Source organism: Monodelphis domestica, chromosome 5 (genome assembly GCF_027887165.1).
Source record: "Monodelphis domestica isolate mMonDom1 chromosome 5, mMonDom1.pri, whole genome shotgun sequence".
Taxonomy (NCBI): Eukaryota; Metazoa; Chordata; class Mammalia; order Didelphimorphia; family Didelphidae; genus Monodelphis; species Monodelphis domestica.
This window is the reverse complement of record NC_077231.1, coordinates 89,152,773-89,166,988: the sequence shown is the minus strand read 5'-3', so window position 1 is coordinate 89,166,988 and position 14,216 is coordinate 89,152,773. Positions and strand designations below refer to the sequence as shown.

At 39.7% G+C, this 14,216-nt stretch overlaps 1 protein-coding gene across 9 annotated transcripts in view; it reads right to left on the bottom strand.

The window, feature by feature from the left end:
* The window catches only part of MYBPC1 (myosin binding protein C1), a 109,564-nt gene extending 98,209 nt beyond the window's left edge, over positions 1–11,355 (bottom strand). For 4 of the 9 annotated variants that reach the window (XM_007503313.3, XM_056798760.1, XM_007503316.3 and 1 more), the window contains exon 1: positions 11,086–11,355. In XM_007503313.3, coding sequence (XP_007503375.1) covers positions 11,086–11,110 — 25 coding nt within the window. In that variant the 5' untranslated portion in view covers positions 11,111–11,355. The remainder of the gene's footprint in view (positions 1–11,085) is intronic. The other 5 variants (XM_056798761.1, XM_056798763.1, XM_056798764.1 and 2 more) reach the window with 2 other exon arrangements.
* Between the last annotated feature and the right edge of the window lie 2,861 nt (positions 11,356–14,216).

Here is a 14,216-nt window from a genome sequence, read left to right as displayed (position 1 = left end):
AGAGGAGTAAAGATAAGGCATTTGGGATTAAATGACTTGTCCAGGATCACACAGCTAGGAAGTATCTTTGAACCTAAGACCTCCCATCTCCATGCCTAGCCCTCTATCCACTGTGCTACCTAGCTGCCCCTGAAACTCACTTTTAAAATTTCCCTTCAATTGGAGACTACAGTCTTGATTAAATGGATATTTCACCCATTCCCAAAGCAACACACTTAATGGCTTTCTTTCCCTATGTTGAGTGCAGTGCCTTGATGGACAATGTCTTATCAGAATGTCCTGAATATTAAGAAAAAGAGAGAGAAGAGACAGGTAAGTCACTTTCTCTTCAGATTCACTTACTCTTTTCAGATTCACTTCACTCTTTCCAAACTGTTTGCACTATACTTCTATATGCTCCATCCTTCACCCTCTAAACTTATGTTCCAGGCAAAGTGGTTTATTTGCTATTATGTGTATAGAACATTGCATTCTGGTTTTTGTGCCTCAGATTCAAGTGGGAGAGGAAGCTTTGATTTTCAGTTGTTTGACAATCAGAGCTGTGGAGAAGCAGTATGTAATGGTGGTGAGACCACTGGACTTATACTTAGAATCACGAGTCTAGAGTCAAGACCTTACTGTCAAGGCATTTTTTTCTGTGACCTGGGCTACTGAATTAATTCCTTTGTGCTTCAGTTTTGTAATCTGCAAAATGGAGATCATCATAATAGCTTCCTCACAATACTTTGTAAATGATAAAGAACTATATGAATCTGAGCTATGGGTTTCTTTTTTAATTTAAAGACTTTTAACCCTCATCATTCAACACAGTAAGCAATAGCTGTATCAAAGAACACGATGCTTCATATTCCCAGATGGGAAGGGGTTTTTGGTCCTCTTAATATAGACTTCAGATTAAAGAAGAGTGCAGGTAAAAATAACCCCTAATGTATAAATAAATTATTCTTGGTATTCATAAAAGTCTAGGTAAATGACTTCAATGATCAACCTTGGTAAGTGAGCTGGAAGAATCAAATTCAAGCTAAACAGCCCTTCAAGGCTCAAATGAGGATTTAAGTGGTTTCCCTCACTGGCTGCACCCACATCTCCCCCAAAGACAAAGCCAGTTGAATGAAAACTCACTGAGGACAAAAGCTGTTTTCCTTTGGATCCTGCTCCAAGTCTCTCTCCAAACTGTTTGCACTATACTTCTATATGCTCCATCCTTCACCCTCTAAACTTATGTTCCAGGCAAAGTGGTTTATTTGCTATTATGTGTATAGAACATTGCATTCTGGTTTTTGTGCCTCTGTGTATTCTGCCTCCTATGTCTGGACTGCTTTCCCTTAGCTCTGCCTCTTGGAACCCCAGATTCCTTTTAAAGATCACTCTAAGTGCTCCCTCCTACAAGAAGCCTTTCTGGATTTCCTCCTCCCCACTCCACTCCCCAACCCTAGGCAATTCTCATAGTCCCTAATGCCTTTCCCAAAGATTTTGAATTCTTTTGTATCTACCTTGCATTTACTTATCAGTATATAAGTTACAGCTTCTCAAGTACAATGTAGCCTTTCTGAGGGGAGGATCAGATTAGTTTTTGTCTTTTTCTATCCACAGCACTTAGCTCTCTTCTTGGAACATAGTGATAGTTCAATGAATGTGTGTGGAATTGAATTAAAATAGAAGTGAATTGAATTATTTGAATTTTGTACATTGCAGAGCTCTATGTGTATGCATATATATACACACACACACACACACACACACAAACATATATACACACACACACACACACACACACACACACACACACATATATATATATATATATATTTGTGTATGCGCTCCAGTTTTTTTAAAGCAACATTTAGCATTCCTCTCATTGCCTGGGCAGGTTTGAAAATCCTAAGAAGAAAACCTTCTCAATAACTTATTCTACTTGAAGCATGAAACCATCATGCATGTGTCCAATGGCAGTTGCTGAGACAGTTAGGGAAAGCAGTATATAGGGCCGTGATGGTGAACCTATGGAGGGATGGTATGCAGAGAGCTCTCAGTGGGCACGATGCCCTCCCCCCAAGTTCATTACCAGAAAGGCAGAGGGACTTGGGCAGAGCTGCTCCCCTCCCCCACTCCACCATGCCTGAAGACATTTTTTCACATCCTCCACCCCTTCACTAAGCAGCTCAATGAGATCACAAGGGAGAAGGGGGAAGACTCACAGGAGGCAGAGCTGGAGGGGAGCGAGCAGAGCACTCAGACCACTTCCCTTCTCCTCTCTATACTTTTTGAGAACATTCCTCACATCACCTGCCCCTCTGCCCAACAACCCAATGGAAGAGCTTCCTCCCTCTCCTGTGTGGGGTAGGGGGGCATGACATGTAGTCTCTTGGAGGGGGATGGAACTTGGTTAGGGTGGGGTGGGGTCTGGCATTCCACCTCTAAAAGGTTTGCCATCACTGGGATAGGGTATTGGATTGGAGTGAGAAAGTTTTGTTTTTCAGTCCTTTCAGTTGGGTGTGACTCTCTGTGATCCCATTTAAGGTTTTATTGACAAAGATCCTGGAGGGGTTTGTCATTTCTTTGTCCAACTCATTTTACAGATGAGGAAACTGAGGCAGATAGGGTAAAATGACTTAGGTTACATGGGTTACATGGGTAGTATCTGAGGCCAGATTTGAATTCAGGTCTTCCTGACTCCAAGACTCTGTACTCTATTCACTGCACCATCTAACTGCCCTGGAGTCAGGAAGGCACAAGCTCAAATCTATTCTCAGACACAGTTTATTGGCTATGGGTCCTATCAAGGAAAGACACTTCACTTTTTTCTGCCTCAGTTTCCTCAATTATAAAATAGTAGATAATAACAGCAAATAATAACTTGAAGGACTTTTGTGAAAGTGAAATGAAATAATATTTGTAAAGTTCCTGGCATATAGTAGATACTATACAAATGTTTATTCTTTTCGTTTCCTTTGTCCTATTGGCCGTAATGAAGCAGAACACTGGGAAAGCTTCCTAACAAGAAGAAAAAGATAATTTAAAAAAAAAGAAACCAACACCTTACCTTCTCTCTTATTGATTCTAAGGCAGAAGAATAGTAGGGCTAGGCAATGGGAGTTAAGTTACTTGCCTAGGATCAAACAGCAAGGAAATCTGGAGGCCACACTTGAACCCAGGACCTCAGATCTTAAGGTCTGGCTCTCTATTCACTAAGCCACCTAACTGTCCTATACTTAGAATTTTCAAATTGACAAAAACCTTTACCTCCATTATCTCATTGATGCCTCGCAACCATCCTATAAGGTGGGAGCTACCTTTGCTTAATGGAATATCATCCATATTTCACAGATAAGAAAGCTAAGACTTGGAGAGATCAAGTGAGAGATTTGCTCACGGCCACATCACTAATGTCAGAGGTCAACTCTAAACCAAGCTCTTCCTGCCTTTAAGCCCGGGACTCTATCCTCTCCTCTCCCCTCCTTCTCTCCTTCTCTTTGGTTTTACAGATATAGGCAGAACGCTGAAGCTCCTGCCACCAGGGTGTCATCTTTCATCACCTTTGAAACAGCCCTTCCCAGTGCCCCTGTGGACTCAGTTTCAGCTCTGAGAGACCCGAGAACAAGAGCGGCTTTTCCGAAGACATGCTGGACAAGAAGCGAGGATGTAGCTTGTTTTTCAAAAGCTTTTTCAAAGTGATATATTTAGGACCTATGAGAGGAAAGAATTGGCCAGTCCTTTATTTATCTTCCTAACAGGTGCAGAATGGAGGGCCATAAAGACAGCCAGACTACTGAGGGGGACAACTCTGGCCAAGTGCAAAGCCCCCTCTAGTGTACAGTTCCCCTCTGGGCATTCCCATAAAGAGACATACTAAATCCACCCCACAGATTGTTAGGACAGCAGAGCAAATTTTCGGGGGGGGGGGGGGAGGGGAAGGAAAAGGGGGAGAGACGATGACATTTTGGTCGTGGTGGCCACGGTTCAGCCTTAAAGTTAGGAAGAAAATCTTTTCTTCTCCTCAAAACAAAAGAGACCCTCCAAATTGTTTCCATTTCTTGGCCCATTTAAGTTATGGAGAAAGATTTTTCCCCCTCAAAAATGCTTTCATACTTTTGGAAGTGAGATATCATCCTGTGTCACTGGGGTGGAGGATGAAGGTCAAAGAGTAAATATGAGAGGAGAGTTCACATGACATGGCATGGCATGGCATGGGGCTGGCTACTTCCCTGGCTCATTAGCAAAACTTTGAGCCATGCTTAGAAATAGGGGAGAGGTGATTCCTAGTTTTCATGCCTGTCCAAATCACATTTGGAACACCAAGTCTTTCAAAGCCCAAGAAGGAAAGAATTTATAGAAAGTCTTCTGATTTAAACCATTGAAAAGGGAAAATAAATGCAAAAGTCAGGGTCAAAGGAACTTTACATTTTGAAAGCACAAGTGGAATCCACCAATTGTCTCTGGTGTGACCCCTTGCTCTCAAAAAAGGCCTTATGTAAAGAGACTTGACATCAAAAACAATATGCCAGATTTAAAAGGCAAGCATTAGAATAGAAAAATTATACAACAGGTATATAATATATTAGAAGAGAATATTAGAGTTGGAAGAGACTTAGAGGGCATCTAGTTCTACACTATCATTTTACCTGTTTACACAGAGAAATTAAGCGATTTGACCAAATTTATAATATTCTTCCTCTCCTCCCTGCTCCCTTAAATCCTTACCTTCTATCTTGGTATCAGTTCTAAGATAGGAGAGAGGTAAGGGCTAAGCAAATAGGGTTAAATTACTTTTGTGCCACCTAACTGCTCTCAAATTTATAATATTCTTTTTTTCTTTTTTTTATTTCTTTTATTTCTTTTTTTTTAATTTTATAGTATTTTATTTGATCATTTCCATGCATTTTTCATTAAAGACAAAGATCATTTTCTTTTTCTCCCTCCCACCCCCCGTGGCCGACGCGTGATTCCACTGGTATCATATGTGTTCTTGACTTGAACCCATTGCCATGTTGTTAGTATCAAATTTATAATATTCTTAAAGATACAAGTCTGACTGAGTCATTGCTCTGCTCAAAAATCTTCTGGGGATTCCTATTGCCTTGAGTATGAAATGCAAAATCATTGGCCTACCACTGAAAACTCTGTAATGTGGTTCACACCTAAATTTCCAAGCATCATGTTAATCCCCTTCATGAACCCTACCTTCTTTACACTTTCCAATGTTTCCTTCAGTAGGCATCATCCTGTCTTTGGTTCCTGTGCCTCCACTCAGGCTACCTTCCATGTCTGAAATGCATTTCCTCCATTTCTCAGAAGTCCTTGCCTCTTCAGGACTTAGCTTAGACCCCCACCTCTTTCTTGAAGCCTTTCTACATAGCACATATTTATTGGGTTGAGCCTGGGTTTGAACCAAGGTTTTCTAATTCCAGGATAAATATTGATTGATTGATTGGTTTCTCCTTTTCTATGTTCTTTGTGCTAAGTGTGCTACATAATTAGTCTTCCAAGAAGACTGATTTTCGAAAAGTCACGACTGAATTCATATTCAATCCAACCTTGGTGTTTCTAAACAAAAAGCTCTCAGTTCTGATTCTTAGAAAAAGTGTAAGCTTGTGAAATAGTGAGGCTTTAGGGCTTACAACCAGCCTGTCCTGCAGAAACTGGTCTCAGAAGCTCATTTCACTAGAGAGAAGGGTTAAAAAAAAACATGCTACTCCATCTATGGATCAAGCACTATCTCTCAGGTTAGGACATGGCAGCTCTTCATTAGAAAATAACTTCCTATAAAATGATTATTTCATTTATTGTATTTGTAGCTCTAGTACCTAGTATAGCACTCAGCACATAGTAGGGGCTTAATTAGCTAACTGCTAATTAGATTTGCTTGATGTAGAAAGAGTCGTATTTTCACAGTTTTTCAAAGATCATCCGAAAGGAAAGTGTGGCTCCAATATTCTCATTTCATAGCATGATTTTTTAAATGGGGAGTTGGGGTGGGAGGTGAAAAAATGGCCAAGGAAAGGATCTTTTCTAAACTAAAGGGATAAAACTGATTACACATGGTGGAAGGTTCTTTCCTCCAGCCTACCTCAAGATGTCTAACTATGCCCCCCCACTTGTTTTTATGAGGCCGTGTCTCATTCTTGAAAGACCACGCAGCCACAAATTCTTTCTTTGTAGTAGGTTATTGACTTTACCAAGCCTGTTCTTAATAGAACAGCTCTCCACTTGGGGGCTTTGTTTTTGTTTTTCCAGTCTGGCTTGGGGAATAGGGGAGGAGAGCCTGAGGGATATTACAAAAGATAAAGCTCCCAGAGATCAAAAGGCAGAGTAGGCTTGTGTGGACTCTCTGTGGGGATAACAATGAAACCTTTAAGAAGAAAATGTTTTCTTTCCAAAAGGGGCTCTCTACTAGGTCACAAGGAATATCTTCAATGGATTAAGAACTATCCATCTTTACTGAGACTCCATTAGAGTTCTACTGCATGTCTTTCCTCCTCCCTCCCTATGACTCAGGTCTATTGCCAACCTGAGCATTAGCTCCTTGTAGGTTTCTGGGAAGTTACGTAAGACAGAGAGCCTTGTGGCTTGGACCCTTGAAAGTGCTGAAAACTCTCTTTATTGAGCTACTCGTTCTATGCTGGTCCTGGTCTGATGGTGCTTGGATCCCTATAACAGACAAGACATCTAGTTTGGGCCCAGGGACCCCTGCTGATTCATGGGGAGCAGTCCCTTTATTACAGTGCCATGCTATTCTCAATAGAAACAAAACCTGCCAGTTCGAGGCACACCTGCCCCAGTGGGAGGGTTTCTGCAAATGGTATGAAATTATCAGAGGAAGGCTGCCAAAGCCCATCAGCGTGGGGGCCTGCATAGTTCATGTGGCTGTCCGCCAGGAGGTGGCTCCCAGGAAAATGGTCAGTGCTGGTGGCAGCAAAAAACAATTGAAAAAAAAAAATAGAAGCCTTGTCTGGAATATTGAGTGAATGGCTGCTTCTAAAGGACAGAACACTAGAATGAAGCTTTATTTCTTTTTGAATGTAGTTTTAATAGGAGTCCTCTACAATTTATTCTATCACTTTCATCCTTTTAAAGAAAAATATCTTGCTTGACTTTTCAAAGCCTTTGTCTGTGTGACCATGGGCAAGTCACTAAATCTCTCTAAGCTTCAGTTTCCTCACCTGGAAAATGGAGATAATAATAGCTATAGTATCTACTTCACAGAGTTGCTGTGAGAATTAAATGAGATTTTATATATACATATATATATATAAATATATTATGTAATATATAATATAGATTTTATACAAATATATAAAATATTTCTATAAATGCATATAAGATATATTTTATATTTTTTCTATATATATATGTGTATGCATGCTTTACAAACATTAAAACTTACATAAATGTTAGCCAGTGTGGATATTATTAGATTTCCTTAAACAGGGACTTGCAGTTTTATTGGTGTAAATAACTCCCAGTAAGGTAATTCCCTCTACCAAGGCCAGCCAGGAGCTATTCTGCAACTCAGCAACTTAGAGGGACATCTGAAAAGTAATTAAGGTCACGTGGCCAGGATGTGAGAAAGGTAGGACTAGAACACAGGACTTCTTGACTCTGAGGTCAGCTATTCCTCCATTATGCCACATTGCTTCTCTTTACTATTATTATTGCTAATACGATTGCATTGTTATTACTACTAGTATTTCTATTTTATGTCAATCAAATTCTTTAAGTAATGAAAACTAACCAAGCAGAAGACACACTTAAAAGTCTGCAGAATTTCCATCACCAGAACTAATTGTGTTTGATTTTGTGAGATTGTGGGAAAGACATCAGTAGGGTGTACACACGTAGAAGGTCCTGGAAGCTTCTGCCTCCATCAAATTTAAACTTATCGTCTTCATTAGACAAGAGGAAGTCTTACATCTTGTTCTCTCTGAATTGACTTTCATGCTCTATGTTCAGTGGAGAAAGCCCTGGGTGTAGAGTTGGAGGGCTTGGCTCTGCTGCAAATGACCTGTGTGACTTTGGGGTAGTTTAACTTTTATGAACCTGCGTTTCCTCCTCTGTAAAATGTATAGGTGTGGGAGGGCTAAGCTAGATGACCTTTTAAAAATAATTTTTCAAATTTATTTTAAAATATATTTCATTAAATTTTTCCCAATTAAATTTTAAAAAATTTAACATTTAGTTTTTTTAAAAAATTGAATTCTAAATTCTCTCCCTCTTTCCATCCCCCATCCTTTAAGAAAGCAAGTAATAGAATATAGATTATACATGTAAAGTCTTGTGAAACACGTTTCCATATTAGCCATGTGGCAAAAGAAAACAGAAACAGCCCCTCTCCAAGAAAAATTAAAACAAAATTAAGTAGGTTGACCTCAAAGATCCCTTCTCCTAAATCCTGAGATACAATGACAAGATTCTCACCGTATCCAGTTTTGCTATTTGCCAGTGGTTTGGTGAGATTTTCTATCATATAATGACCAAAATCAATGAATTAGTTCCATAACCTGAGAATTGCTTTACGAAGCTTTGTCACACTGTACTTTGTTCAAAATAAGAACAACTATGATCTTCTAAAGTAATTCTAATAGTATCCACTTGCCCTCTAAGTCAATTTCCTCATCTGTAAAATGGGGAGACCAAGAATTTCCATCTCACAAGATCAAATGAGGTAAGAGGAGTAAAGCAGAGTTTTACAAATGCTGGCTGTTGTTACTTCATTTGAAATAAGAATCATCTGTGGTCTGGTTCTATATATATATATTAGGGAATAGGAACTAAGCCTCTGGTTTGATTGGCACAGGGAAATGCCTGATCCAATGTAAGTTAGTAGAGACCTCCTCTGCAACTCGAAGTCTTAGAGACTTGGCACCCCAGCCTAGCGCCTTGAGATGCAGTGACTTGGCCAGAACCTAGGACTTCCCCACAACAAATGTGGCTTTCTATCCCCTCTGCAATCTCTGTCATATTCACCATATATTAAAAGATCCAAGAATACCCATGAGAAGAGGCTGAGGAACCAACAAACATTTGTTTAGCACCTACCATGTGCTGCGTGTCAAGTACAATAGATGAAATAATCCTCCTTTGAGATGAGCTTACTTGTGGCAGTAAAGGATAAATCTTTTATCTGGCCACAGTGGTGATCAATATTAATAACAGAGCCCTGACAGTCAAAGTGGAGAAAAAGGAAGTCTTCAGACTCCTTTCCCACCAGGAACTTCAGAGTAGTTCAATAAATATTTCTGAAAAGCTGGCTGTGCATGCAGATGTCACTGAGGAATACTAAACGAGGGCCTCTCACTGTTCAGAAAACTTCAGGGTCAAGGCAGCCCCCATTAGGGTCTTGCTACAATTAAAAAACAGGGAAAGTCACATAAAAACAAAGTTTAGCAAATCACTTTCTCTGTGAGCTTCTCATTTTCTAATCATGTGCCTAGCCTGGCCTGGCTTTCCATAAATCCAGAGCAGTTAAAAAGTTCAGAAGGAATATTTTGGTTTTAGTCAGAAATCACCAAAAGGCATTGGAGCCTCAGTAAGACCTGGAGTAGCTAGTGAAGTGAGAGATCAGATAAAGAGGACACTTAATGCACATGTAAATCATTTGCATTACAACTCAGACACTTTAGAAGGGTTTGGACTCTGGACCTGAGATTCTGGATTAAGCTACCATATTCATGCATGCATTTGGTGTGGGCTATTTTGGGCCAGATACTTCATCCATCATTGTCCTCCAGTCCTAAGTAAGGCCAACTAGTAAACTGATCACTCTGGCCTGTCAACACTCCAGGCTTAATGACCTAAAGAAAATATACCAAAAAGATGCTTCAAATCATGCACTTTCCTTCATAGTTGAACTTGGAGCCCCAGGATGGGCAGCACCTTTTCCAAGGATCTACAAAGGAATGACTGGGAACCATTTACAAAGAACCTAAAACAAGTTAGCAAGAACTAGATGTTTCTTAATTCATTCCTTATGTACTTTTCGAATCAGTTTCTATTCTAATTTGCACAGACAGATTTCCAGGGTATAAGAAGCAGTAAATCAACGATTAAGTGGATGAAATGATTTCATTCTGAAGATTCCCCTTCCAAAAACCAAGCCTAGCATATATGCGGTTAATTTGGAGGAATGTGAATAATGCAAAGCCAAACCTAGTCATGTAAGATTAAAGTAAGATTTAAATTTTTTTTATTATTCTTCACTTTAAATGGTAAATTTCAAAAGGGGAGAGAGGAGAATATTTGTCAATATATAAAATGAATTCCCATAATGGTCTTTTTATTGATAAATCTTTTTCCTGCATAATGAAGACATTTTCCTTGTTGGAGGATATGTTTACTCTTCCCAGTAAGTTATCTAAAAACTATAAAATTACCAAAAAAAAAATGCAATAAAATCCTCAAGAGGACAAATTATATTAGTGAGAAACATAGGTATAGTCTTTTTTTTCTACATATCTGATTTATCCTATGGATAATCCAGAAAATTTAATAATCTAGTAGACATTACAGTATTAAAAATTGTGAACTCAAACCTGTTAAATATTTCTATTCTGATATTTTCCATGAATGCATTAGCCTTGTATTTCTAACATTAGCAAAATGATATTGCACATCTAGATGGCTGCCCTGAATTTTCTTCATTTGAAACCCAATTTCCTATTCTTTCAATCTGTTAAAAGAAGGCATTTAGGGTCTTATCTCAAACATCACAAGTAAACATGAAATGTTTCTGATGAATGATTTAGTGGCAACAGCCTAGCAAACTATGCCTGAAAAGATAATTTCCCAACTGTAAAGAATCTAAATGTTTCAAATTATAAGGATGCATAAGAGCAAATTTCTAGTTATTCCAAGCAAAATTCCTTTTTAAACTTTGGCAATCAGCACTCCCCCCCTCCCTTCTCTATTGGATAAAATGCTTTAGGTCAGGGTTGCTGCAGTTTTATCTCTTTGGTGGGCAGGATTCCCTGATATGACATTTCCTCCCTAAGCCACGCTAATGACACCTATGTGATCAGGCATACTTTGTAAAAAATGGACCTTTTACTCTCCTTAGAATGCAATGAAAGGGTCCAAGACTCTTCTTACCCTCTTTCTTGGTGGGCTCTGGCATTGTGACAGTCTAATGTTACCTCTCCCGAGCCTTCTTCTCTCCTGCGCTAGTTGATGGAGACCCCAAAGCCAGCTGAGAGATGCTGCCGGTCAGTTTGACAAGCAGATGGGGAGAATTCCTGGGCTTTATATATGGCCTGGGGAGATCAATCACGCTGGCGCCTCCTCTGTCCGCCGTGCAGAGATGCTGGAACTTGACAGCTATGGGAGCCTTGCTCACTCACATCTGTTGTCTGTACTCTGCGCTCTCCCTGCTATTGGAAGGAATCTCCACTTCAGCTCATGTGGCTGAGGAGAGAGAGCACCTCTGACTTTCTAAATTCAGCAGCTACAGCTGCATGTTCTCATTCTCTCCTCTCCTCTCTCTCTCTCTCTCTCTCTCTCTCTCTCTCTCTCTCTCTCTCTCTCTCTCTCTCTCTCTCTCTCTCTCTCTCTCTCTCTCTCTCTCTCTCTCTCTCTCCCCCATATCTCCTTTTTTCTCCAGTCATCTTCAATTCTTTTTCTGCTTTCTTCCTCTCTTTCTTTCTCTTCTCTCCTCCCTCTTCCTCTTTTCTCTTTCCTTCTCTCTTTCCCTTCTGTTCTCTCTCCCTTTTCTATTCTTTCTTTCTCCACCCTTCTCTCCCTCTTCCTCCTTCCCCTATTCTTCTCTCACTTCTCCTTCTTTTCTTACTCCCCTTTCCTCCTTTCTCCTCTCCCTCTTTCATTTGTTTCTTTCTTTCTTCCTTCTTCTTCCCTTCTTTCTTTCCCTCTCTTCTTTTCTCTATTCTCTCTCTCCTCCTCCTTCATCTTTCTTGCCTCTGTTCTCTCTTTCAATCTTCTTTTCTCTTTCTCTTTGAATTCTGTTCTTCCCTACTCTCTTTCCCTCTCTTCTCTTTTCCCCTATTTTCTCTCTCCCCCTCCTTTCTCTTTCTCACCTTCCTTCCTCTCTTTCAATTTTTTCTCTTTCAACTCTTTTCTTCCCTCTCTTTTTCTCTATTCTTTCTCTCCCTCCTTTCTCTTTCTCATCTTCCTTCCTCTCAATTTTTTCTCTTTCAACTCTGTTCATCTTTTCTTTGCTTTTCTCCTTTTTCTCTTTCAACTCTCTCTTTTTTCCTTATTTTTGCCCTTTTCTTTTCTCTCTTCCCTTTTATCTCAACCTTTCTCTGCCCAATATCTCATTTCTCTCTCCCTCAATCTACTTCTCACCCTCACCAGGTTCAGAAAACAAAAGATTTTACCACTGAGATTTTGGTGGGAATAATTGAAACTTTGATTTTTTTCATTAATGTAAAAAATCAGGAAGTAATTGGTAAAATTATAATCTCATTTAGCTTCTTCATTTTCCTTAACAATTGATCATTCCAACATATTCTAATTTTTATTTTTGCATGATATACCTAAAGTTGAACTAAAGGTACATGCTGAATTTTTGCTTCTGCTGCCTCCTCAGACAAGACAAAGTGGACATAAACCCAATCCCATTTACCCTTCTATAGAGACTTTTAAACTGCTTAAAGGCTGGCAAAGAAAGACATTTGGAAGTTCTCTCACCATTTTATTTCAAAAGGATGGATAAATCTACCCTGAAGTATAGTGGAACTCCTTACCATTTAGGGATGTCTCAAAGCTACTCAGAACTGATAAATTCCTTAGAAAGTCATCATGGAGCAACAGGTGAGGAAACAACAAGGAGTTAAAATCATTTGCAGAATGAGCTTGCAGCTAAGCTTGGAAACTACTTTTCTTTTTGATAAGAATCATGGGACCTTGGTGATTTCCTCTCTCTGTCCTGCTTTCCTCCTCTGTAAAATGAGAGGACAGGATGAGATGGTCCTAGGAGTCTGGGACATGCTTGGGGTTGCCTTTGTGGTACTAATAAGATGATGGATTTGTGCTGAGGCATCTAAACGTTCTCATCCAATTTTCCTCTGGACCCTCACATATGGAACCTATCTCATTAGCACCATATTTTAACCAAGTAGGAAAAACAGCTGAGACAACCTCCTTTGCAAGGATAGGAATATAATCCAAAGTTATTCTCCATCCTAGGTCTCCTATAAAATTGCAGATGCCATTACTCACATAATTTTTTTTTTCCTTTCACTCATGGATACTAAGGGCTAACAGGCAGCCAATACACAATCATTTAAATATATATATTCTTTAATTTTAGCATATGTGCTGCCGAAGTGAGCACAAAAACATTATTCTTTAAAATTTGGTCTTCTTTCAAAGGAAATAATTCCTCTTTGGCAGCCTTATCTTGCAATGTCCTGCTGTTCAAATCAACATGTTCTCAGCTGGAAGTCAAGAAACCTGTGTTCTAGTCCTGACTAATTAGCTCTGTGTCTTTGAGTAATATACTTATCCTATCTGGGCCCTTATTTCTCCATTTGTAAAATAATGGGGGTTAGACAGGATGATCTCTCAGGTCCTTACCAGTTCTGGTTTTCTAATTCTTTGAGAGTTCTAAGCCCTAGATTTGGAGTTAGAAGCTCAGAGTTCAAATCCCAGCTCTGTTCCCTATTTCCTATGCATCTTCAGGCAAGTCTCTGGGCTTTAATTTCCTTTGAAATAATATGTTAGACTTGTGGGTCTAGGAGTCCACTTTCCTCTCTGACAGGGCAGTAGGCTCATTAGGGCTATTTTGTTTAGTGGCTTTGGCTGAACATGGGACCACCCTGAAGTAGGATCACTTTTCAGCATCTCCAGCACAGGAACAATCACATCTGAAACACGTTCAAGAGCAAAATCTCACGTTGCATGAGAATCTTTACAATGACAGGCAGATTTCATGCATGCCACCAAAGAGATGATGGAACATTACTAGCTTGTGACACACTGCAGAAACTCAGAGGGGAGAAGCTATTTCTTCCTTTACTGACATGCACTTCTGCCAGAAGATCTTATAACCTGGGTGGAGAAGTTGGTGTGGTGGACAGAAGAGGCTGTCCTGTACTCCTAGAATGCTTGATTCTTGTAGAGAGCTGGAATGCAGATGAAATCTGAGAACAAGAAACAGAGAGTGGATTGTAGGTGGTGTACCAAAGGGAGGTTAAAATGAGGGTCCTCATTAGCTAGACTTCCATTTATGGGATAACAACATAACCCAGTTCCACTTGACTGAA